Genomic DNA, 25,840 nt, shown 5'->3' with positions numbered 1-25,840 from the left:
GTGTCGACAGCCAAAGTCCAGGAAAAGCGGAGGGAAAGTCCGTCAGAGGGAGAGTCGGATCCTGGAAAGAGGCGTCCAGTGAAAATGGCAGGACGGTCGCATTCTGGAAAACCGTTTCAAACAGCAGCAGAGAGACACTGGGAATCCGAGTACTTCGGCCGGACATGGGTCACGGCAGTTATCATGCTGGTCATTGCCATTTTCTTATACAAACAGAAGGGACCGTCAAATCCCGGAACACAACTCCCAGTCAAACCGGAGGGAGAGTCGGATCCGGGAACACAATTCCCGGTGAAAGAAGAGGGAAAGTCGGATCCTGGAACACAATTCCCGGTGAAAGAAGGAGAGTCGGATCCGGGAACACAATTCCCGGTGAATGAAGAGGGAGAGTCGGATCCTGGAACACAATTCCCGGTGAAAGAAGGAGAGTCGGATCCGGGAACACAATTCCCGGTGAAAGAAGGAGAGTCGGATCCGGGAACACAATTCCCGGTGAAAGCGGAGGGAGAGTCGGATCCGGGAACACAATTCCCGGTGAAAGCGGAGGGAGAGTCGGATCCGGGAACACAATTCCCGGTGAAAGCGGAGGGAGAGTCGGATCCGGGAACACAATTCCCGGTGAAAGAAGAGGGAGAGTCGGATCCTGGAACACAATTCCCGGTGAAAGGGGAGGGAGAGTCGGATCCGGGAACACAATTCCCGGTGAAAGAAGAGGGAGAGTCGGATCCTGGAACACAGTTTCAAATAAAGTCAGAAGGACATTGGGAAAACCAGTACGTAATCGTGATCGTCATTATTCTGGCCATTTTCTTATACAGACGGTTAAAGCACCGGAACCTGAGGTTCAGAGGTTGGTAATCAAGGTGGAGGCAATTTGCTCTTATTCCCCCCCTCCCCTCCCCCGAGCTCAGAATCACAAGCCCAGAGAGAAGGAAGGAGGTAGAGGTGGCTTCAGAGGGGAGAAGGCAAGGGAGAGGTATTGCGAGAATTTGTTCGAGAGACAGTGCGGGGACAGTGAGAGGTTGTGGAAGGTTGAGAACAAGGAAGAGATAGAGAGTGCAGTGGGTAAGAAGGACTCTGAAAGTATGGGAGGGTAATAGGGAGAATGTGTGGGAGGGAGGAGAGGAAAGGGCGATATGGGAGAATGCACGATGGAGAGGGAACACAGAATCTGGAGGTTGGAAAGTGTGAGTTGGTGGAGATGAGGCGATGTGGTTATGGGGCGGAGGAAGTACTACAGGGAGGTTGGACAGTGAGGCCTGTCAAAGATGATACCAACATAATAGGCAGAGAAGTTGATCAGTCTTCAATGGGCAGATTTGAGAAGTCCACTTTGTTCATGCAATGTCTGTGTGTAGTCACTGATTAAACCAGTACTATCACTCTGTCTCCAGTTGGTGAAGGTGGTGCTGAGCACTCCTGTAGTCCATCTGTGTGACTACACTGACACTTTCCTTCACCATCCCTGGAATTGGGCCAGGGATGATGAAGGATAGTGATGTAGTTCCTCATTGTAATGGACTTCGAGGGTACTTTCAGTTGGTGTAAAAAATGAGGTCTGCAGATGCTGGAGATCGCAGCTGCAAATGTGTTGCTGGTCAAAGCACAGCAGGCCAGGCAGCATCTCAGGAATAGAGAATTCGACGTTTCGAGCATAAGCCCTTCATCAGGAATCATCTTTCCTGATGAAGGGCTTATGCTCGAAACGTCGAATTCTCTATTCCTGAGATGCTGCCTGGCCTGCTGTGCTTTGACCAGCAACACATTTGCAGCTGTACTTTCAGTTGGTGCCTCCCCCTCCGTTTGCTGTGCTTGTTCTTAAAAGGTAGCAGAGATCGTGGATAGCGATGGGACTGTGAAGGAGCTGCAGGATACCTTGGAGATGGTTCATAGCGCTGCCATTGTTGGTCAGCTGTGAAGGGAGTGGCCAGTGAAGGTGATGGATGGGATGCCAATCCAGGTGTGAAGATATATCTTTATTTTTCTGTATTTTTAAATTGAGGAGTGAAATGGTAAAAGAACTGTTTAAAATTAACTATTGTTGAAAGATTATTGCAGTTTTTTTAAGGCAAATGACCGGATACTCACGGTAGATGAGCTGGAGCCAGGGGGTATTTTTTTTTCTCTTTTTTTATGTGTGTGTGAGACACAAAGAGCACAAATCTTTATTCAATTTCCACCACCAGGAGGACAGGAAAACACCCAAGTGGCCTGTGACAAGCAGTGCCCTTCACATCAGAGGGCAATGCTGTGTGATCAAACAGTGAAGGGAAGGTTGGGGATTAAATCAAAATAGAGTTGGAGGGGGAAATAATGCACTCCACTCCCTGCGGCGCCCACCTCTCCCCGAACAACTCCAGGGTGTTGGTGGAGACCGCGTGCTCCTTCTCCAAGGACACCCGGGCCCTAACGTAACCGCGGAAGAGGGGCAGGCAGTCAGCCCTAACGACCCCCTCCACGGCCCGCTGCCTGGACCTGTTTATGGCCAGTTTGGCCAGGCCCAGGAGCAGACCTGCCCTCCCTCCTCTGTACCGGGTGCCCGAAGATCAGGTGCGTGGGACTGAAGTGCAACCAAAAGCAAAGGAGGAGGTTTTTGAGAAAATCAAAGAGGGAGTGCAAATGCCCACACGCAATATATATATATGGTCCACGGACTCCACAGAACAGCAGTTGGGCTTGGACTCCGTGAACCACCGCAATCTGTGGTTGCAGGGGACCGCTGCGTGCAGCACCCTCCATCCTAGATCCCCGAGAGAAAGCGGGAGGACTCCCACATAGAGAGCCCTCCAATGGGGATCCCCACCGCCCGGTGGTGAATGGGCACGCCAAAGCGTGTCTGGATGGTGGATGAGGGAGAAGAGGTGGACGGTGTGCAGCAGCAGTCGATACAGGGCTCTCCTTTTTATGTCCTTAAAAAGGACAAAACTAAAATTCCGGAGGCGGCTCAGGTTGTGGGGCATAGGCTCCCGCGGGAATTACAGGACCTTGGGACCAATGTGAAATTCCGTCCAGGCAGGGGTAAACACAGATGGGATTCCACCGCACATCTGAGCATCCTCCAACTGGTGCACTACGTCAGGTCCGAGCACCGCTGTTTTAAGGCATCGGATTGGATGGTGGGCTAATGACTAGTTATTGATTACAAAGGTCATTTGCCTGTCAAAGACTATGTAATTGGTTCTTGGGTTAATGAACAGTTCAGAACGTTGAAGAAGAAGCAGAGAAGCCATTTGATCCCCACCAGCCCAGGAACTGTTACTGTTCACTAAAATATCAGTTTATTTTAATTTCAGCAGTTGATGCAAGCTGGGACTTTGAATTAGTACGTCAGGGACACCTTTCATAAATACAAACCAGTCACCCTCTGCTTGATTTCCAGCACACGACCCCAGTAAGGCTTAACAAAGTGGGCTGCTCTTTTTCCTTTATAGTGTTGAGTTTCTTGATGGTTGATGGACCTGTACTCAGCCAAGAAAGTGGAATGGATGGGGGCGATGGATATTGGGGGAGTGTGAAAAAAAATTGAAGGGTTGACGAAGAGAAATGGAAAGTAGTCTGGAGAAGGGAGAGGAAGTGGACAATTTTAGGGGAGATATGTATGAGGAGGATGGTGGATGAAAGAGGATCATATTAGCAATGAGCAAGAAGGTTGAATATGAGAACAAGCTTAATGTGATTAATGGCCAGCAACTATAAATTTAATCCCTCTTTTTCTCTTGGGCACTTGAGAATTTTGTTCCTGCTGAAATTGAGTAAGCACTCGTCATGTATCATGATGACTGATTTATTATGTGGTCTCTTCTTCCAGTGGTATGTTATGGACAAGGGGATGTACACAAAGATATTCTGATGGGCAGTTCCATGTCTGAAGAGGATCGTGACATTCCATATGTTCTGTATGTTTACAAGGTTTCTCGTGAACTCATGGATCTCCGCACAGCCCTACGATTTGTTGAAAGTAATATTTTTAATTTCTTGTCAATTATCTCCTTGTAATTTTTCACTCTAATCTATTAGAATGAAATTAGCAACATATTTGAGACTGGTGTTCCCAAAGTAGGGTGAAAGGACTCCTGCATTGTCACATGCGCATAATGAGATATTTAGAGTGATCCTTTTTGGGCTCGATCTTGATCAGGGTCAGGGGTCTTGATCAGCTGTGAGTGGGAGTCCTAAAGGCAGTGTTGCATGTTAGGGACATCTCCCCGAGGCTGGAGAGGAATTTTAAGAGAGAGACAGGTGAAATACAGTCATTATCATCCACATTGGTATCACCAACATTGATGGATCTAGAAAAGATGTTTTACTGAAAGTCTTTGAACACGGAGTGAAATTAAAAATCATTACTTCAAATGAAGAGCGTCCAAGGTAATAATTACTAGATTGCTACCTGAGCCATGGGCAAATCAGCATAGAGTAATTAAAATCAAGGAGTTATTTGCATAGCTCAGACTGGTATGGGTAGAATGGACACAGACACCAGGACTGGGGTAAAAGGGGCTGTTCTGGTGGGATAGGCTTCACTTGAACTGTGCTGGGACTAGATTCCTGGTGAGTTGAATAACTAGGACTGTAGAGAGAGCTTTAAACTAATTAAGGAAGGGGGGATGAATTTGGGAGGAGGGGAATGTCAGCTGACAAAGCAAGAGCATATGGCAGCATTACAGGGCAACTGTTTGGATAAGTATAACCAGAGGAGAACAGGATAGGACAGAATTTGCAAACAGGAAAACAACTGTAAATTGGGTCCAAAGAGGGGAAAAAAATGGCAAAAAAGCAAAATTAATTCTACTTGAATGCATTTAGTATTCAGACCAAAGTAATGGCATCATCACAGATTAATGATTACGTGATCAAAGGATAAGGTGATCAAAGCTGGAAACTAAAATGTTCAGAGTATGGTGACTTCTGAAAAGGATAGGCAGGAAGGAAAGGGTGGTGGGGAAACATTGTCAGTACAGGATGGAATAAACATGATAGCAAGAAATGATCTTGAATCAGAAGATGCAGAATCCATACGGGGTGGACAGCAGAAGTAAAAAAGGAAAAGACAACACTGGGAGGAGTAGTCTATAGGCCCCCTAACAGTAGTGAGGCAGGGCGAGAGAGAATAAATCAGGAGAAAACAAGGGCATGTAACAAAGACAGGAAATGTAGATTGGGATAGTCAGGTTGGCAGAGGAATTCATGAGGAAGAACTCATAGAATGTATTTGCTATAGTTTCCTAGAACAATACATTGTGGATTTAACCATGAATTAGGCTATTTTGGATCTGATGATGTGTAAAGTTTAATAAATGATGTCAGATATCTCCTTGGAAACAGTGACCCTGATATGATAGAATTTAGTACTCAGTTCGAGATAGAAAAACTTGGGTTGGAAACAACTGTGCTAAGCTCAAATAAGGCAAATTATTCAGGCCAAGGGTGGAACTGGCTGGAGTGCACTAGGAATGGAGTTTAGCAACAAAGGTAGTTGAGGAACAAATGGCAGATGTTTAAGGTAATAATTTGTGGCTTACAGCAAAGACCTATTCCAGTGAGGAAGTTGAAGATAGCACAAATAGAAAGGAAAACACATACATGAAATGGGGCAAATGTTGATAAGTCAGAGGACTGGGAAAGTTTGGTCATCTTTTGTTGGTTTCCAAAAATAGGGAGAAAGTAAACTTGAAGGCTAAGCTCACATGTAATATCAAAATGGACAACAAGACCCTCTTCAAATACATAAAAGGAAGACAGAAGCCAACAGAATCAGATAAGTTAATTGTTGTTTTAAGTCTGTCCAAGAGAAAAGCTGCAGTAGTGAGTATAGTGGATTCTTTCTTGATTATATGTTTTTGGAGATAAGTCTCTTGATTAAACTTAAAATATAACTATTAATTGAACCTGGGGCAGTGTTTGTAGAGGAATAAGACGGTGTTATTTTCTGGGTCTGTAGATTGTGAAGGAGCAAAAATGGCCTTTGCAGTGATATGTACTTCTTGTCAGATGTGGGAGTTTAAAGAGAGTTTAAGGGTTACTGCAGATTATATCTGCCACAAATGCTGTTGGATGCGAATCTTATCAGATCAAGTGGATCGGTTGGAGAGACTGACAGGAGCAATGAGGAATTTGCAACAGCAACAGTATGTGATAGATGGTAGTTATAGGAAGGGGGAGAAAATCTCAAATACAGTCACATAGATGGGTTAACTCCAGGAAGGGTAAGAGAGGTAGGCAGCTACAGCAGGAATCTTTTGTGGATATACCCATTTCAATCAGGTATGCTGTTTTGCAAAATGTAGGGGGTGATGGATTTTCAGGGGAAAGTAGCACAAACAGCCAAGTTTCTGGTATTGAGACTGGCTCTAATGCAATGAGGGGTACGTCGGCTTCCAAGAGATCAATTGTGTTCGGGGATTCTGTAGTCCAAGGTACAGACAGATGTTTCTGTGGCCAGCAGAGAAAAAGCAGAATGGTGTGTTGTTTCCCTGGTGCCAGGATCAAGGATGTCTCAGACAGGGTGCAGAATGTTCTCACGGGGGGAGAGGGGCCAGCAGGAGATCATTGTCCACATTGGAACCAACGACATTGGAAGGGAAAAGGTTGAGACTCTGAAAGGAGATTACAGAGAGTTAGGTAGAAATTTAAAAAGGAGGTCCTCAAGGGTAATAATATCTGGATTACTCCCAGTGCTACGAGCTAGTGAGGGCAGGAATAGGAGGATAGAGCAGATGAATGCATGGCTGAGGAGCTGGTGTATGGGAGAAGGATTCACATTTTTGGATCATTGGAATCTCTTTTGGGGTAGAAGTGACCTGTACAAGAAGGACGGATTGCACCTAAATTGGAAGGGGATTAATATACTGGCAGGGAAATTTGTTAGAACTGCTTGGGAGGATTTAAACTAATAAGGTGGGGTGGGACCCAGGGAGATAGTGAGGAAAGAGATCGATCTGAGACGGGTACAGCTGAGAACAGAAGTGAGTCAAACAGTCAGGGTAGGCAGGGACAAGGTAGGACTAATAAATTAAACTGCATTTATTTCAATGCAAGGGGCCTAACAGGGAAGGCAGATGAATTCAGGGCATGGTTAGGAACATGGGACTGGGATATCATAGCAATTACGGAAACATGGCTCAGGGATGGGCAGGACTGGCAGCTTAATGTTCCAGGATAAAAATGCTACAGGAAGGATAGAAAGGGAGGCAAGAGAGGAGGGGGAATGGCATTTTTGATAAGGGATAGCATTATAGCTGTGCTGAAGGAGGATATTCCCGGAAATTCATCTAGGGAAGTTATTTGGGTGGAACTGAGAAATAAGAAAGGGGTGATCACCTTATTGGGATTGTACTATAGACCTCCCAATAGTCAGAGGGAAATTGAGAAACAAACTTGTAAGGAGATCTCAGCTGTCTGTAAGAATAATAGGGTAGTTATGGTAGGAGATTTCAACTTTCCAAACATAGACTGGGACTGCCATAGTGTTAAAGGTTTAGATGGAGAGGAATTTCTTAAGTGTGTACAAGACAATTTTCTGATTCAGTATGTGGATGTACCTACCAGCGAAGGTGCAAAATGTGACCTACTCTTGGGAAGTAAGGCAGGGCAGGTGACTGAGGTGTCAGTGGGGGAGCACTTTGGGGCCAGCGAACATAATTCTATTCGTTTTAAAATAGTGATGGAAAAGGATAGACCAGATCTAAAAGTTGAAGTTCTAAATTGGAGAAAGGCCAATTTTGACAGTATTAAGCAAGAACTTTCAAAAGCTGATTGGAGGCAGATGTTCGCAGGTAAAGGGACGGCTGGAAAATGGGAAGCCTTCAGAAATGAGATAACAAGAATCCAGAGAAAGTATATTCCTGTCAGCGTGAAAGGGAAGGCTGGTAGGTATAGGGAATGCTGGATGACTAAAGAAATTGAGGGTTTGGTTAAGAAAAAGAAGGAAGCACATGTCAGGTACAGACAGAATAGATCAAGTGAATCCTTAGAAGAGTATAAAGTAGGAGTATACTTAAGAGGGAAATCAGGAGGGCAAAACGGGGACATGAGATAGCTTCGGCAAATAGAATTAAGGAGAATCCAAAGGGGTTTGACAAATATATTAAGGACAAAAGGGTAACTAGGGAGAGAACAGGGCCCCTCAAAGATCAGCAAGGCGGCCTTCGTGTGGAGCCACAGAAAATGGGGGAGATACTAAATAAATATTTTGCATCAGTATTTACTGTGGAAAAGGATATGGAAGATATAGACTGTAGAGAAATAGATGGTGACATCTTGCAAAATGTCCAGATTACAGAGGAGGAAGTGCTGGATGTCTTGAAACAGTTAAAGGTGGATAAATCCCCAGGACCTGATCAGGTGTACCTGAGAACTCTGTGGGAAGCTAGAGAAGTGATTGCTGGGCCTCTTACGGAGATATTTGTATCATCGATAGTCACAGGTGAGGTGCCGGAAGACTGGAGGTTGGCAAACGTGGTGCCACTGTTTAAGAAGGGCGGTAAAGACAAGCCAGGGAACTATAGACTGGTGAGCCTGACCTTGGTGGTGGACAAGTTGTTGGTGGGAATCCTGAGGGACAGGATGTACATGTATTTGGAAAGGCAAGGACTGATTCGGGACAGTCAACATGGCTTTGTGCAGGGAAAATCATGTCTCACAAACTTGATTGAGTTTTTTGAAGAAGTGACAAAGAAGATTGATGAGGGCAGAGCAGTAGATGTGATCTATATGGACTTCAGTAAGGCATTCGGCAAGGTTCCCCATGGGAGACTGATTAGCAAGGTTAGATCTGATGGAATACAGGAGAACTAGCCATTTGGATACAGAACTGGCTCAAAGGTAGAAGACAGAGGGTGGTGGTGGAGGGTAGTTTTTCAGACTGGAGGCCTGTGACCAGTGGAGTGCCACAAAGATCGGTGCTGGGCCCTCTACTTTTTGTCATTTGCATAAGTGATTTGGATGCGAGCATAAGAGGTACAGTTAGTAAGTTCGCAGATGACACCAAAATTGGAGGTGTAGTGGACAGTGAAGAGGGTTACCTCCGATTACAACAGGATCTGGACCAGATGGGCCAATGGGCTGAGAAGTGGCAGATGGAGTTTTAATTCAGATAAATGCGAGGTGCTGCATTTTGGAAAAGCAAATCTTAGCAGGATTTATACAATTAATGGTAAGGTCCTAGGGAGTGCTGCTGAACAAAGAGACTTTGGAGTGCAGGTTCATAGCTCCTTGAAAATAGAGTTGCAGGTAGATAGGATAGTGAAGAAGGTGTTTGGTATGCTTTCCTTTATTGGTCAGAGAATTGAGTGCAGGTGTTGGTAGGTCATGTTGCGGCTGTACAGGACATTAGTTAAGCCACTGTTGGAATAATGCGTGCAATTCTGGTCTCCTTCCTATCGGAAAGATGTTGTGAAAATTAAAAGGGTTCAGAAAAGATTTACAAGGATGTTGCCAGGGTTGGAGGATCTGAGCTAAAGGGACAGGCTGAACAGGCTGGGGCTGTTTTCCCTGGAGCGTCGGAGGCTCAGGGTTGACCTTATAGAGGTTTACAAAATTATGAGGGGCATGGATAGGATAAATAGACAAAGTCTTTTCCCTGGGATCGGGGAGTCCAGAACTAGAGGGCATATGTTTAGGGTGAGAGGGGAAAGATATACAAGAGACCTAAGGGGCAACTTTTTCACGCAGAGGGTGGTACATGTATGGAATGAGCTGCCAGAGGATGTGATGGAGGCTGGTACAATTGCAACATTTAAGAAGCATTTGGATGGGCATATGAATAGAAATGGTTTGGAGGGATATGAGCCGGGCGCTGGCAGGTGGGACTAGATAGGGTTGGGATATCTGGTCGGCATGGATGGGTTGGACCGAAGGGTCTGTTTCCATGCTGTACATCTCTATGAATCTATGAACATTGGCTCCCTCAAGAACGAGCTCAGGAAATAACAACGGGGGGAACCGGGAAATGACAGAGAGTTGAATAAATATTTTGCATCAGCCTTTACAATAGAAGACACTAATACATTCCGAAATTACTAAATTTTCAACATATGAAGTGAAAAGGAAATAAATACATTAAATATCTCAAGAGAAAAGTGCCAGGTAGAGTCAATAGGTCCTCTGTATCTGATAGGTAAAAACAATGACTGCAGATGCTGGAAACCAGATTCTGGATTAGTGGTGCTGGAAGAGCACAGCAGTTCAGGCAGCATCCGAGGAGCAGAAAAATTGACGTTTCGGGCAAAAGCCCTTCATCAGGAATACAGGCAGAGAGCCTGCAGTGTGGAGAGATAAGTGAGAGGAGGGTGGGGGTGGGTGGAACTGGTCCTCCTGGGAGCAGATACAGTGGAGGCGGAGGAATTGGGAATACGGTTTGGCATTTTTGCAGGAGGTAAGGTGGGAAGAGGTGTAATCCAGGTAGCTGTGGGAATCGGTGGGTTTGTAAAAAATGTTGGTATCAAGTTGGTCACCAATGGAGATGGAAAGGTCCAGGAAGGGGAGGGAGATGGTCCAAGTAAATTTAAGGTCAGGGTGGAAGGTGTTGGTGAAGTTGATGATTTGCTCAACCTCCCCTCGAGGTGGCGCCAATGCAGTCATCAATGTAGCGGAGGAAGAGGTGGGGAGTGGTGCCGGTGTAATTACGGAAGATCGACTGTTCTATGTAGCCAACAAAGAGACAGGCATAGCTAGGGCCCATACGGGTCCCCATGGCTACCCCTTTGGTCTGGAGGAAGTGGGAGGATTCGAAGGAGAAATTGTTAAGGGTGAGGACCAGTTCAGCCAAATGAATGAGAGTGTCGGTGGAAGGGTACTGTTGGGGACATCGGGAGAGGAAGAAATGGAGGGCTTGGAGCCCTGGTCATGGCAGATGGAGGTGTAGAGGGATTGGAGATCCATGGTGAAGGTGAGGCGTTGTGGGCCGGGGAAATGGAAGTCTTGGAGGAGTTGGAGGGTGTAGGTGGTGTCTCAAACATATGTGGAGAGTTCCTGGACTAGGGGGGGATAGGACAGTGTCAAGGTAGGTAGAAACGAGTTCAGGGGGCAGGAGCATGCTGAGACAATGGGTCGGCCAGGGTGGTCAGGCTTATGGATCTTGGGAAAGAGGTAGAACCGGGCAGTGCGGGGTTCCTGGACTATGAGGTTGGAAGCTGTGGGTGGGAGATCTCCTGAGGTGATGAGGTTCTGTATGGTCTGGGAGATGATGGTTTGGTGATGGGGGGGTGGGGTCATGGTTGAGGGGGCGGTAGGAAGAGGTGTCCTCGAGTTGGCGTTTGGCTTCAGCGGTGTATCTGATGTAATGGATCCTAGGACATTAAAGGAAATAGCTACAGAGATAGTGTATAAACTCATGGTAATCTTCCAGGAATCCTTAGATTCTGGAAGAGTCCCAGAGAATTGGAAAACTGCCTATGTAACATTTCTATTTAAAAAGGAAGACATAAAACAGATGACTATAGACAGTTAGCTTAATGTCTATGATTGGGAACATGTTAGAATCTACTAGAAAGGACATGATAGCAGAGCATTTACAAATACCAGGATGATCAAGCAGAGCCAGAATGGCTTCATGAAGGGGAAATCGTGACTGACAAATTTACTCAAAATTCTTTGAGGAGGTAATATGCAGGAAGCAATGGATGTAATATATTTGTATTTTCAGAAGGCATTTGACAAAGTACAACACATGAGGCTGTTCAAAAAGAGCCCAAGATGTTGCAGCTAGTAGATGATTGGCTAACGAATAGGAAAAAGTATTGGATAAGGGGGACATTCTTAGGATGACAACCTGTCTAAGTGATGTGTATAGGGATTATTGCAGGGGCCACAATTAGTTAAAACATGCAATCATGACTTAGATGAAGAAAACGAACATACTCTACTATGGATAGGTTTGCAGATGATGCAAAAATGGATGGGAAGGCCCGTAGTGAGGATGATAGTGTCTGCAGAGAGAGACAGAAAGGTGAAGTGTGTGGGCCAAAATTTGGCAGATGGAACATAATGTGGAGAAATATGAAGTTGAGCACTTTAGTGGCAAGAATATAAGAGCCTAATATTATTTAAATGAAGAAATACTGCAAAATCTACAAAAGAAAGGGATTTGGGAGTCATGTTCCATGAATTACAAAAAGCTAGCATCAGGTTCAATTGGTAACAATGAAGGCAAATGGAATATCGGATTTAATTTCAAAGGAATGGAGTCTAAAATTAGGCAGGCTTTGCTAAAATTATGCAAGGCAGTAGTCAGACCACAGCTAGAATACTGTGAAAAGTTTTGAGTCCCATATGTTAGGAAAGATAGACTGGAATTGAAGGCAATCCAGAGGTGGTTCATCCGGTTGATATCACACCTGAAGGAGAAAGTGAGGACTGCAGATGCTGGAGATCAGAGCTGAAAATGTGTTGCTGGAAAAGCGCAGCAGGTCAGGCAGCATCCAAGGAGCAGGAGAATCGACGTTTCGGGCTTGAGCCCTTCTTCAGGAATGAGGAGGATGTGCCAAGCAGGCTAAGATAAAAGGTAGGGAGGAGGGACTTGGGGGAGGGGCGTTGGAAATGCGATAGGTGGAAGGAGGTCAAGGTGAGGGTGATAGGCCGGAGTGGGGATGGGGGTGGAGAGGTCGGGAAGAAAATTGCAGGTTAGGAAGGTGGTGCTGAGTTTGAGGGTTGGGACTGAGACAAGGTGGGGGGGGAGGGAAAATGAGGAAACTGGAGAAATCTGAGTTTATCCCTTGTGGTTGGAGGGTTCCTAGGTGGAAGATGAGGCGCTCTTCCTCCAGTCGTCGTGTTGCTATAGTCTGGCGATGGAGGAGTCCAAGGACCTGCATGTCCTTGGTAGAGTGGGAGGGGGAGTTGAAGTGTTGAGCCACGGGGTGGTTGGGTTGGTTGGTGTTCTCTGAAACGTTCTGCAAGTAGGCGACCTGTCTCCCCAATTAAGAGGAGGCCACATCAGGTGCAGCAGATGCAGTAATGATGTGTGTGGAGGTGCAGGTGAATTTGTGGCAGATATGGAAGGATCCCTTGGGGCCTTGGAGGGAAGTAAGGAGGGAGGTGTGGGTGTAGGTTTTGCATTGCTTGCGGTTGCAGGGGAAGGTGCCGGGAGTGGAGGTTGGGTTGGTGGGGGGTGTGGACCACCCCGACCTCAAATTTACCTGGACCGTCTCAGACTCCTCCCTCCCCTTCCTAGACCTCTCCATTTCTATCTCGGGCGACCAATCAACACGGACATTTATTATAAACCGACGACTCCCACAGCTACCTAGACTACACCTCCTCCCACCCTGCCCCTGTAAAAACACAATCCCATACTCCCAATTCCTTCGCCGCATCTGCTCCCAGGAGGACCAGTTCCAATACCGTACAACCCAGATGGCCTACTTCTTCAAAGACTGCAATTTCCCCCCAGACGTGATTGATGGTGCCCTCCACCGCATCTCCTCCACTTCCCGCTCCTCCGCCCTTGAGCCCTGCCCCCCCTAACCACCACCAGGCCAGAACCCCACTGGTCCTCACCTACCACCCCACCAACCTCCGTATACATTGTATCATCCGCTGTCATTTCCGCCACCTCCAAACGGACCCCACCACCAGGGATATATTTCCCTCCCCTCCCCTATTGGCGTTCCGAAAAGACCACTCCCTCCGTGACTCCCTCGTCAGGCCCACACCACCCACCAATCCAACCTCCACTCCCGGCACCTTCCCCTGCAATCGCAAGAAATGCAAAACCTGCGCCCACACCTCCCTCCTTACTACCCTCCAAGGCCCCAAAGGATCCTTCCATATCCGCCACAAATTCACCTGCACCACCACACACATCATTTACTGCATCAGCTGCACCCGATGTGGCCTCCTCTATATTGGTGAGACAGGCCGCCTACTTGCAGAACGTTTCAGAGAACACCTCTGGGACACCTGGATCAACCAACCCAACCACTCCACCAAGGACATGCAGGTCCTTGGACTCCTCCAACGCCAGACCATAGCAACACGACGACTGGAGGAAGAGCGCCTCATCTTCCGCCTAGGAACCCTCCAACCACAAGGGATGAACTCAGATTTCTCCAGTTTCCTCATTTCCCCTCCACCGCCCCCCCCCCCCCCCCCACCTTGTCTCAGTCCCAACCCTCGAACTCAGCACGGCCTTCCTAACTTGCAATTATCTTCCTGACCTCTCCACCCCCACCCACACTCTGGTTTATCACCCTCACCTTAACCTCCTTCCACCTACTGCATTTCCAACGCCCCTTCCCCAAGTCCCTCCTCCCTACCTTTTATCTTAGCTGGCTGGGCACACTTTCCTCATTCCTGACGAAGGGCTCATGCCCGAAACGTTGATTCTCCTGCTCCTTGGATGCTGTCTGACCTGCTGCGCTTTTCCAGCAACACAGTTTCAGCTCACACCTGAAGGGACTGTCTTACGAGGAAGGATTGAGGAACTTCCCGTGGTCATTGGAATAAAGGAGCATGAAAGTAACACTATTGAAAAATACAAGATTCTTCGAGGTTTTACAGGATAAATGTAGAAAGCTTGCTTCCCTCTATGGGACAGTCTAGAGTCAGAGAACAGAATAAAACATCACACATTGAAGACAGATAAGGAAGAATTTATTTTCTCATAGTTGTGAATCTGTGCAGTTCTTTACCACAGAGGGATTTTCAGGCTAGGTATTTCAGCAGATTCTTTGAAGAGAAAGACAGAATTTTAAATCAGTAAGGAAATCGAAGGGAAGAAGGAAAAGGTAGGAAAGGAGTTGAGGATCATCAGCTGAGCCATTAATGCAGTGAAAGGTGGCAAAAAATGCAATGGGCTGAATGGTCGACTTCTGCTTTTGTTCTTACTGAAGAAAGTATACACTCTGCTACTGAGCATCGGCAAAGAGAGTGAATATTTGTAGATGAAATGCCCATTAGCGGGCTTCTTTGTCCTAGATGGTGTCACGTTTCTTGAGTGTTGGTTGAGCTGCAATGATCCAGGCAAGTGAGAAGAATAACACTACTGACCTGTGCCTTGTCGATAGTGACTAGGTTTTGGAAAGTCAGGAAGTGAGTTATTTGCTGCAGGATTCCTTGCTGCTCAGTTATTCCATGGCCACCTGTATTTGTATGGCCAGCTTAGCTCAGTTTAACTGGTCAGGGTTGACCCCCAAGAATGTTGATAGTGGAGGATTAGATGATGGTAATGCTATTGAATGGCAAGGGGAGATGGTTACATTCTCTTTTGTTGGAGATGGTAATCGCCTCACACTTGTATGGCATGAATAGAACTTACCACTTGTCAGATCAAATATGAATATTATTCAGCTCTTGCTGCATTGTAACACAGACTGCTCCAGTACCTGAGGAGTCGTGAATGGTGCTGAACATTGTGCAAACTCTCTGCTGTTTAGAATCATACCTGGTACATGGGCAGATGGTTGTGGTTGTTACAGGTCAGTCATCTCCGCTTCAGGGAATCTCTGCAAGAGTTTCTCTGATGACACCACCATAGTCAGTCACATCTGAGATGGCGACAAAACAGACTACAAACAGGAGGTGGAAAACCTGGAAAAATGGTGCACTGTGAACAACCTAACTCTCAATGCCAGCAAAACCAGGGAAATCATTATTGATTTCCGGCGGGATGTTACTCATTCCCCCCTACATATTAACAGCACAGAGGTGGAATGAATGTAAAGCTCCTGGGAGTGGTCTTCAACAACAAGCTTTCTTAGACTCTTCATGTGGGTGCACTGGTTACAAAGGCCCAACAACGTCTCTTCTTCCTCAGGCAGCTGAGGAAATTTGGCATGACGGCAAACAACCTTGCCAACTTTTATAGGTGCAACATCAGAGCATTCAGTCTGGATGTATCAGTACCAGTATGGCAACTGTACCATTAAGATCGGAGACAGCTACAGAGAGTGGTAAACTCGGCCCCAACAATCATAAAGGCCAACCTCCCATCTATCGAATCCATCTACCAGAGCCGCTGTCAAGGAAAGGCCACCAGTATTCTCAAAGATCCATCCCACCCTGGCAATGCTTTTCCACAACCTCTACCATCAGGGAGAAGGTACAGAAGCCTGAACACATGCACCACCCAGGTTCAAAACAGTTTCTACCCCACTGTTGTTAGAATACACAATGGATTGACAAACTCTTAGCATTCGCCTGTACCTGTGTTTTTGTTTTGCTGCTGTTTACCTATTATTTACTATCTATGCTATTTAACGATGTGATCTGCCTGTATTGCTCGCAAGACAAAGCTTTTCGCTGTGCTTTGGTACATGTGACAAGTTCGATTTGATTGACTGTTTTCTAGACCCAACATCTTCAGCTGCTTCATCAATGAATTTTCCTCAATCATTAGATCAGAAGTGAGGGCGTTCGTTGATGATTGTACAGTGTACAGTGTTCAGTATCATTTGCGATTCCTCAATTACAGAAGCAGTCTATGTTCAAATGTAAAGATCTGGTCAATATCCAGGCTTGGGCAGGCAAGGGGCAAGTAATCTTTGTGCCACATAAATGCCAGACTATGGCCATCTCCACTAAGAGACAATTCAACCATCATCCTTGATATTCAATGGTGTTACCATCACTGAATCTCCCACTATCAACATCCTGAGGGTTACTAATGAGCAGAACTGAACTGGCTATATAAACACTGCATAGACACATAAATACTGTGGGAAGTGACTGACCTTACTTCCCAAAGTCTGTCCACCATTGACAAAATAGCCTGCTTGATCAGCATGAAATACACAAGCATCTACTCCCTCCACCAATGATGCTCAGTAGCAGCAGTGTATACTGTAGACATGATACCCTGCAGATATTTACTAAAGATTCTGAGACAGCCACAAACATTTTCATCTGGAAGGAAAAAGGTAGCAGATATATGGGATAATGACCCCTGCAAGTTCCCTCCAAGCTACTTACCATCCTGACTTGGAAATAAGTTGCCATTCCTTTAGTTTTGCTGGGCCAAAAGCCTGGAATTTCCTCCTTAAGAGCATTGTAGGTGAACCCACAGCAAGTAGACTGCAGCGGTTCAAGAAAACAACTTGCTATCACCTTCTGAAGGACAACTAAGGCCGGGCAATAAATGCCGGCCCAGCCAATAACACCCATGTCACACAAATGACAAAATAAAAAGAGGATTGCTATTTCAAAGAGCCAATGCAGACATACAACATTCCATCTGCTAAGTAGGATTTATACATCATGAATTATCTAGAATTCACTGTCTTTCAAGGCAGTGGAAACAGACTCAATTGTAAAGTTCTAAAGAGAATTAAATAAACACTTAAAGGGCTTAATTTAAATTGCTTTGGAGTGTGAATAGATGGAAAAGTGGGATTAATTTAAGAACTCTTCAGAAGAGCTGGTACACGCATGATGGACTGAAAAACTTTTTGCATTGTATTGTCAGGTGATTCTTTAATCATAATCTGGGACATTGAAATAATTGCAATACAAACATATAAATGGGATAAGTGGTGCACCTGGAATGTCAAGGGGAGTAATTCACCAGTCAAAAGGAAGAAAATATTATCAAATCTCAGGAAAGAAAGAGTTGATATAGCTCTCCTATAGGAGACACACCTGTTGGATAAAGAACACTTGAAATTACGACAGGGTGGATTTGATCAGGCCTTTTTTTCTTCTTTTAGCTCAAAAAGTAGGGGAGTTGTTATTCTTATTCGGAAGAATTTCCCTTTCAAAATCCTAAATCAGATAAAAGATGAATCTGGACGATATATTCTGATTAAAGCCCTTAGAAATGGAGAGGAATATGAGATTTTAAATTTGTACTGCCCCCCGGAACACCTCTTTAAATTTATAACGGAAGCCTTCTCAAAATTGATGGCTCTTGGTGCCCGTCATACAATTATAGGGGAGCCTTTAATTGTATTGTAGATCCAGAAATAGATAGGATTCCCAAGAGTACTGCAAGAGTATCTCCCAGACCAAGACAATTGGTGGATCTGAACGAAGAATTAGAATTAGTAGATGTATAGAGATATCTTCATCCACAGGGCAGAGATTTTTCTTTTTACTCCAATTCACATCAGTGTCATACCAGAATTGATGTGTTTTTTGCCCCCTCGATTTTTTTAAATTCCATATCATCCTGTAAAATAGGTAGTATAGCAATTTCTGACCATGCTGCTGTATATATGGAAATCAAGGCAAGGAACAACAGGACATCCCCTTGGCATTGGCGTATGGACCCCTTCCTAATGAAAGATAGTAAATTTGTAAAGTACTTCTCTCAAGAGTTTAAAACTTTTTTAGAAATTAATTTAGGTACGACTAGCAACCCATCAATGATGTGGGAGACCATCAAAGCTTACACATGAGGTTTGATCATCTCCTACTCAGCGACCCAGAAAAAATTACAGGGAGAACAACAGCGTCTGCTCGAAACTCACTTCAAAGCAGCTGAAACAGCATTCGCTGATTGACCTTCTATCATCAAATTACAAAGGATTACGGCCCTTAGGATAGCTCTAAACACCACGCTTACCCAAACGGCTAAGAGGGAAATATTATTTCCAAACAAAGGTTATATGAATTTGGCGACAAACCAGGTAGATACTTAACATTTCTTGCAAAGAACAAAAAGGCCCCTCAAACTATCACATCTATCAAGGAAAGTACGGGTATTTGGACTCATGATCATAAAAGGATTAATGCAATCATTAGAAAATTTTATTCTGATATATATAAATCACAGGATTGTGAAGACAGGACTAGGAGGATGCAATCATTTTTAAAAAATTTGACCTTTCCGGGCCTAACTCCGGAACAGGTATCGGTCTTAAATGCTCCCCTAACAGTCCAAGAAATACTTGATGCAATCAGGCAACTTCAGAGCAGTAAGGCACCGGGCCCAGATGGTTTTCAAGCTGAATTCTATCAAGAATTTACAGAAATATTGGCTGGTCCGCTTATGGACATGGAAAGCTATGCATATAGTCAGGGCTGTCTCCCGCCTTCACTGAAAGAGGCAAATATCTCTCTTATCTTTAAAAAAGGAAAGGATCCAGAAGATTGTACGTCATACAAACCAATATTCTTGCTAAATGTAGATTTTAAAATCCTTTCTAAAATGTTAGCATTGAAGCTAGAAAGGGTACTGCCACACATCATAAAGGAGGATCTGACGGGGTTTATTAAGGGCCATAGATCATCCAATAATATTAGAAGGGTTTTGAATATGATTCAAGTCTGCCATCAGGGAAAGATACCAGGAGTAGTAGTTTCATTAGACGTGGAAAAGGCATTCGATAGGGTTGAATGGTCATATTTGTTTTACACATTGGAAAGGTTTGGCGTTGGAAAGGTGTTTACCAAATGGGTCTCAACATTGTATAGTGATCCCAAAGCAGTTGTGGTTACCAATGGATTAGGTTCGGATAGCTTCAGTGTGGGTAGGGGCTGCCGTCAGGGATGTCCTCTCTCGCCATTGTTATTTACGCTAATAATTGAACCACTAGCAGAAGCTATACGGGTTGATCTTAATATGACGGCCCCAAGGATTGGTACAGGTAAACATAAAATTACCCTTTTCGCAGATGATGTTCTTCTATTCCTCTGTAATCCTCTGATGTCCGTACCTCGCTAAATCCAAGTTATTAATACATTTAGCGCATTCTCAGTCTATAAAATTAATTTCTCAAAATCGGAGGTTATGCCAATGGGTGGCCTTGCTATGATACCCCATTAGTGGACGGATCCCATTTTCCCTTTCGTTGGTCCCTGGAGGGTTTCGTATATTTAGGCATTTTTATCACCCCAGTATTTGGTCAGTTATACAAGACTAACTTTGTGCATTTACTGGAAAAGATAAGGCAGGACCTTCAGCGATGGGGAGACCTTCCAATTTCCTGGCTGGGTAGAATAGCACTAATTAAAATGAATGTCCTGCCCCGTCTCCTATACCCTATGAGAATGCTCCCGGTGATGCTGCCGAGGGTGGCTCTACGTAAGTTATATGGCTGGCTGGGTTCCTTTACCTGGAATCATAGACGGCCCCTCATTAAGCTGAAGAAGCTACAGCTGCCACAGGCAAGGGGAGGATTGGACTTCCCATATTTTAGGAAATATCAGTTAAGTTCCCTATTAAGTTACATAGCTGATTGGGTCTTGTCTGATCCACAATCAATCTGGCTGGGCATCGAGGCTTCTCAAGTAAAATGCCCACTTATTAACCTTTTATTTTCAGACAAGAGGAAAATCATTGCAGATCACTGTAAAAACCCTATAATACTAAACACTATTAAAGCTTGGAATATAATGCCGTAAAATGAGGTTAATTTACATGAAACATCCCCCTATGCGCCGATAGTGGGAGCAAGGGGATTCCAATCGGGGTTTACAGACACCACTTTTAAATTCTGGAGATACAGGGGTATCTCATGTCTAGGGGACCTATTTAAAGATGGGGTCCTGATATCTTTTGAACAGCTGCGTCAGAAATTCGGATTACCTAATGGAGACTCTATCGATACTTCCAAATTCGAGATTATATACAGAAGAAGACAACGTTATTAGATAGTCTTTATAAATCAGATAGAGAATGTAGAGTACAATGACCAGTGGGGGTATCCTCCATCAGTACTATTTATCATTTACTACATGATGAAGTATCGGGAGATATGGACAATCTGCTTAAAACATGGGATCAGGAATTGGGACTAGAAATTGCTATAGAAACGTGGAATGACATTTGAGAAAACGCCAGGAGAATCACCATCTGTAACAGAACCCAGGCTATCCAGCTGAAGATACTTCATAGGGCCCATATAGCACCAGATCGATTGGCAAAATTTAAGGCAGGAGCATCTCCAATGTGTTCCAAATGTAAAATAGAGGTGGGCACTCTTGTACATTGCCTATGGACTTGTCATAAGATCCGTAGATATTGGATTAAAGTAGCAAGTACCCTGACAGAAATTTTAGGAACAGATATTAAAGTGGACCCTGTATCTCTCCTTTTGGGCTTTTCGAACTTACCCTCCCTGGATATGCATGGGAAGAGACTATTTTCTATTCTCTCTTTCTGTGCAAGGAAACATATTTTGGTGAACTGGGTGGCTGAGGGCCCGCCTGGACTTTCAAATTGGCACAGATTAATTGTGGAATGTATTCCCCTTGACTTCCTGATAAATATGGTGCACTGAAAGACCGAATTATTTTATAAAATATGGCAACCCTTCTTGAATTATATGAATACAGTTATTTCGGCTATCCTAACAAGGGCTTTTATTTAATTGAGATTACGAACCTGGATGGTCCGAGGCCCCTTGGGAGAGGAATCCCGCATGAATACGGGTTTTGTTACATTTGATGTTAACACATTCCGAGCATGTATCTCACTACCCAAGTTCTGTGTTATCCGTTGTTTTTTTTGTTTTTTTTCTCTTTCTCTTATTTGAATAATGTAAGTGACTTAAATATACACTCTGGTTAGCTGTAGGTTAGGTTAGTAGTTAGTTGAGTTTTGTTTTTTTTCTTTCTCGGTATTTTTCTTTTGTTAAATTTTGGTTATTATATATTTAAGATTTAATTGTATATCAATGTTTGTACTTGAGAGTTTTGTTTATCTCGGTAAACTTGTAAAAATGTTAAGTCTCTAATTAAAAAAATCTATAAAAAAAACATATAAATGGGAAAGAACTAATTCATGTTATTTCCATGACAGAGAAGCAAATGTTGAAAAGGAAAGACATATGTGCTGTGATTCTATTGGAGAAGGTGACGAATGCACAGAATAAGACGATCGATATTGATCACCAAGGCATCTTTGACGGCAAAACTGTGGTTGTGCGAATTTGCTGGGAAGAAAAGTGGTTCCTTTTTCCCAGGAAAGTTCAGAAGGGGCCTGGATACTGGAAAGCGATGGAAAAAGTAATTCAGAGCATCAGGGAATGGTAATACAAGTTAAGGTAACTATTATGAAATACGACTTAATGGCTATAGGCACACAGATGAATAGTTGATAATATGCTTCAATGCAACATTTAACATTTCTTCAGGACCAGAAAATCATTCAACTTTATGAAATTATAGAACAGGATTTATTTTCTTTCTTTAATCTCTATTCCTTTTATTAAAATTTGTCACATTTGTGCTTCCTAGACCTTGTTTCATTCATAAAAGGAAATATCAGCTCTCTGCTTAGCTGAATCAAACCTTTCGTAATCTTAAAGACTCTGATGAGATCACACTTTGTTTCTTTTCTCAAGAAAAATACCCCAAGTTGTTCAATCTGTACTGATAGGTTAAATCTGTCAGTTATGTCATTCCAACAAAACCTTACTGAATCTTTTCCAATGCCTCTCTAACCTGTAATTTTCCTGCTTCTCCATTCCATCCCTCTGGAACTGAATCCTTAAACCTCGTTTGCCTTTTTATAGCCTTGATAATTGCCTTATATTTTAAATATTGTGTCAACACCAGCAAGCTTGCATTTAAATCTTCCTCATGTTGATCTGGCCTTAACAGCTTGGGAGAGAGTAAGTTAGGCACTTACGTTGAACTAAAGCACAGAGCAAGCACGCCACACTCCAACCTCATAAACACACACACACACACACAATTATTTTGCATTTCAAACCCATCACAGGAGTCACTGCCAGACTTTAAGAACAATTGCTAAAAGGAGAAGATACATTAGATAAATGTCCATCATACTTACAGGTAGGAAGTGGGTGTGGCAAGTAGTTGACCCCAGTCCCAGCCATGTCGTTCTTCACATTACTCTCCCTTCTAGTGGTTGTGGGTGGCACAGTGGTTAGCACTGCTGCCTCACAGCGACAGAGACCTGGGTTCAATTCCTGCTTCAGGCGACTGACTGTGTGGAGTTTCCACACTCTCCCTGTGTCTGCGAGGGTTTCCTCTGGGTGCTCCAATTTCCTCCCACATCTCCAAAGATGTGCAGGTCATGTGAATTGACCATGCTAAATTGTCCATAGTGTTGGGTATAGGGGTATGGGTGGGTTGCGCGTCGGTGTGGACTTGTTGGCCTGTTCCTGCCAAGCAGCCACATTGTAAGTAATCTAAAAAAAATGCTGTCTATGATCAGTACTACAGAATTACAATTAGGACAGGTGCAATAATAGAGGGTATATGAGTGGTGGAATTAATTACAGGCAGGCAACAACAATATTAGCTTGTATTTATATAGCAACATGGTATAATAAGATATGATGGTGACAAAATTTGGTGTGAAACAACACAGGACAGATGATCAAAGGCTTAGTGAGGTAGCTTTCAAGGAGCATCTCAAAGGAAAATTTTATGAAGTGGCAGAGAGCTTTACAGAAGGAATCCCAAATCTTGGCACCTCCGTATCTTAGAGGGCATCTACTAGTGGCGAAAATGGAGAATGTAAAACAGGCTAGAGAATTTGAGGGGCTCGGAGATTGTGAAGGATTATACAGCTCGGGGTGGTTCTTGCAGGGAGAAGGGTAAGACCATGAGTTTGAACACTGATGAGAATTTTAAACTGATGGTGCTGGTGGATTGGGAGCCAAACCAGCTAGTTGAGAAATGGGAGAACCAGTGGCAGAAAGCAAGATGGGTGGCAAAATGTTAATTAGTGGAAAATTTATCTGCTTTTGCTCAAAGCTGCAATGTTCTTGCAGTTGGCCATTCTTCCAAGTGATAAATGTTGCACAACTTAATGAGCTCTTCTGTGTTTTACATTATAGGCCAAGAATAACATGGACTACATAACCACTGCGAATCTGCTGCACTTCAATGGCTTAAAATAGTGTTTCTGTTCATAAATTCTGTTCTATCATATAATAGTTGTTATTAATTAGGAGAACCTAAACAGTCTGAAGAAAGACTGACTCTATAAAGGCAAGCTAACTTTCAATTCCCATTAAATGTGTGTATAGTTGTTATGATACTTACAAGTGAGATACACACCGAGAACCAGGCTGTTCAGCATCAGAATTATCTCACTAAAGATATGTTACATTCTGTTTATATAATGCATATATTTTTGGTTATCAAATATCATGGACTTCAAAGATCCAGGAGAGTTACTTTGGGCCAAATGCCCTTCAGTACTGTATCATTCTACAGTTTGTTTTAATATTGATCTGTTTTGACAAAGAAATATTCTCAGCAAAAAAGAATAAAAGGAAAAGGTACTAATGCCACATTCTTAATTGTACAATAGTGAATTGCATTATTTCTGTCCTTTTCCAACCAATATTGCTCAGTCCTGCAACATACAACTTATGTTTTAATTCTTAAGGTCTTAAGAAAAAGAATCTATCTTTCAGATGCGCTGATGACCAAGTCTCCATTCTTTTCAGTTGCAATTAAAAGATCTCTTTGTAACTATTTGGAAGAACTGACTGCATTTCGTTATGGGAGAAACTCAGCAGGTCTGGCAGCATCCACAGACGGAGAAACATTAAATACTCAAGGCCAGTTTGATTCTTCTTCAGAAAAGTTCTGAAGAACAGTCATACCAGAATCGAAATGTTTCTCAGACAGACCTGCTTTGCTGTGTTTGTTGCAGATTTCCAGCATTTACAGTATTTTGTCTCTATTTGAGACTTTTCACAATGCCCTCTATTATACCTATTCCCAATAATCTGACTAAATAAAGATTATTGTTTGGTATAGTTCACTGCTGTTTATGGGAGCTTGCTGTATACAAATTATCAGGCATATGTTCTGCATTAAATTTCAGTATGAAGAGCTGTGATCTAAGTACTAATTTTTAAAGAAGATCCCATGGACTTATAAATGCTTTTGTTCATTCATAACAGTTGGGTGTGACTGGCTAAGCCAGCATTTATCATGTATTGTTAATTGCCTTCTGAAGTTAGTTGTGTTATAGTACATGTGGCACAGGTGCACATACAATGCTACTAGTGAGGGAGTTCTAAGATTTTGACCCAATGACAGTAAAAGAATGATGACAAGGTTCCAAGCAGTGTTCACCCTAATTTTACTTGGTCTTGCATGGACCTCCAAGTTGTAAGCATAGCAGTGACTTCCAGAAGTGGACAGCATGCTATTCAACATGCATGGGACTTCCCAATGCCCATACAGCTTTAAAGGAATATTGTTTGTAAGTCAGGATGATGAAAAGTTTGGAGGAGAGTTTGTGCACGTTGGTGTTCTGACCTAACTGTTATCCCTATCCTTCTAGGTTTTTTTGTCCTATAATGAGGGTAGAAGCTGAGTGGGCCTGGGTTGTGTTTTTTAAACATGGGCGCTGGGCTAAGGAAAAGACACTGGGCATAACAGCAACACTTTTCACCTGTGAGAAACTGGGAGGGAGTCCTATAGTCTGAAGAACCCTCAGAAAGAAATCACATAGGTAGTTTGTGAATGGAAAAAGACAATTGTATTTTTGAACGCACTGTTAGAGTGATTGAGACTACCTGAGAAGCAGGAGACCATTGTTCCTTGCTGTTTTTTGTGCCTCATCTCAGCAAAGTGTAAGAGCTGAAAACCCAACAGAAGTCATCTTTACCTTTCCCGATTGGAATCTACCTCATTGCCTGAAAGAAAGGGAATTCAGCCAACTACAACCAAATGGTAAGAGAAAAAAAAAACTGTGCTTGGTCATAACAAACTAAGTTGTCTGTAAAGGCCTTTACATTAAATCTTTAATCTTCTCAACATCAAACCCATCACGGCATCATAAGAACATTAGAGCATCATAAGAGCAGGAGTAAGCCATTTGGCCATTTAAGCCTGCTCTGCACTTCAATAAGATCATGGCTGGTCTTTTTGTGGCCTCAGTTCCAATCACCCGCCCTCTCACCGTATCCCTTAATTGTTCAGAAAAATCTTTCTTAGCTTAAAAAAACATTTAGCTGGGCAGGGAATT

General features: G+C 43.7%; 1 protein-coding gene across 1 annotated transcript; it reads left to right on the top strand.

The window, feature by feature from the left end:
- The first annotated feature begins 84 nt into the window (after positions 1-84).
- On the top strand, positions 85-24,139 carry LOC132833970 (uncharacterized). The gene is made up of 4 exons (XM_060852675.1): positions 85-850; positions 3,809-3,958; positions 21,677-21,920; positions 23,688-24,139. Exons 1-3 carry the CDS (start codon positions 85-87, stop codon positions 21,907-21,909), a joined length of 1,149 nt encoding a protein of 382 aa, XP_060708658.1. The 3' UTR covers positions 21,910-21,920; positions 23,688-24,139.
- The last annotated feature ends 1,701 nt before the right edge of the window (positions 24,140-25,840 follow it).

Source organism: Hemiscyllium ocellatum, chromosome 38, assembly GCF_020745735.1.
Source record: "Hemiscyllium ocellatum isolate sHemOce1 chromosome 38, sHemOce1.pat.X.cur, whole genome shotgun sequence".
Taxonomy (NCBI): Eukaryota; Metazoa; Chordata; class Chondrichthyes; order Orectolobiformes; family Hemiscylliidae; genus Hemiscyllium; species Hemiscyllium ocellatum.
Note: the sequence above shows the minus strand (reverse complement) of the source record. Positions and strands in the feature narration are given on the sequence as shown.

What these genes read in the sequence shown, in the direction of transcription:
- LOC132833970 (XM_060852675.1), top strand. Translation starts at nt 85, where the DNA reads ATGGCAGGACGGTCGCATTCTGGAAAACCGTTTCAAACAGCAGCAGAG. An exon ending in CCGGAACCTGAGGTTCAGAG is followed by an intron (nt 851 to 3,808) that starts GTTGGTAATCAA and finishes CTCTTCTTCCAG; the next exon opens with TGGTATGTTATGGACAAGGG. An exon ending in AGCCCTACGATTTGTTGAAA is followed by an intron (nt 3,959 to 21,676) that starts GTAATATTTTTA and finishes TTTCCATGACAG; the next exon opens with AGAAGCAAATGTTGAAAAGG.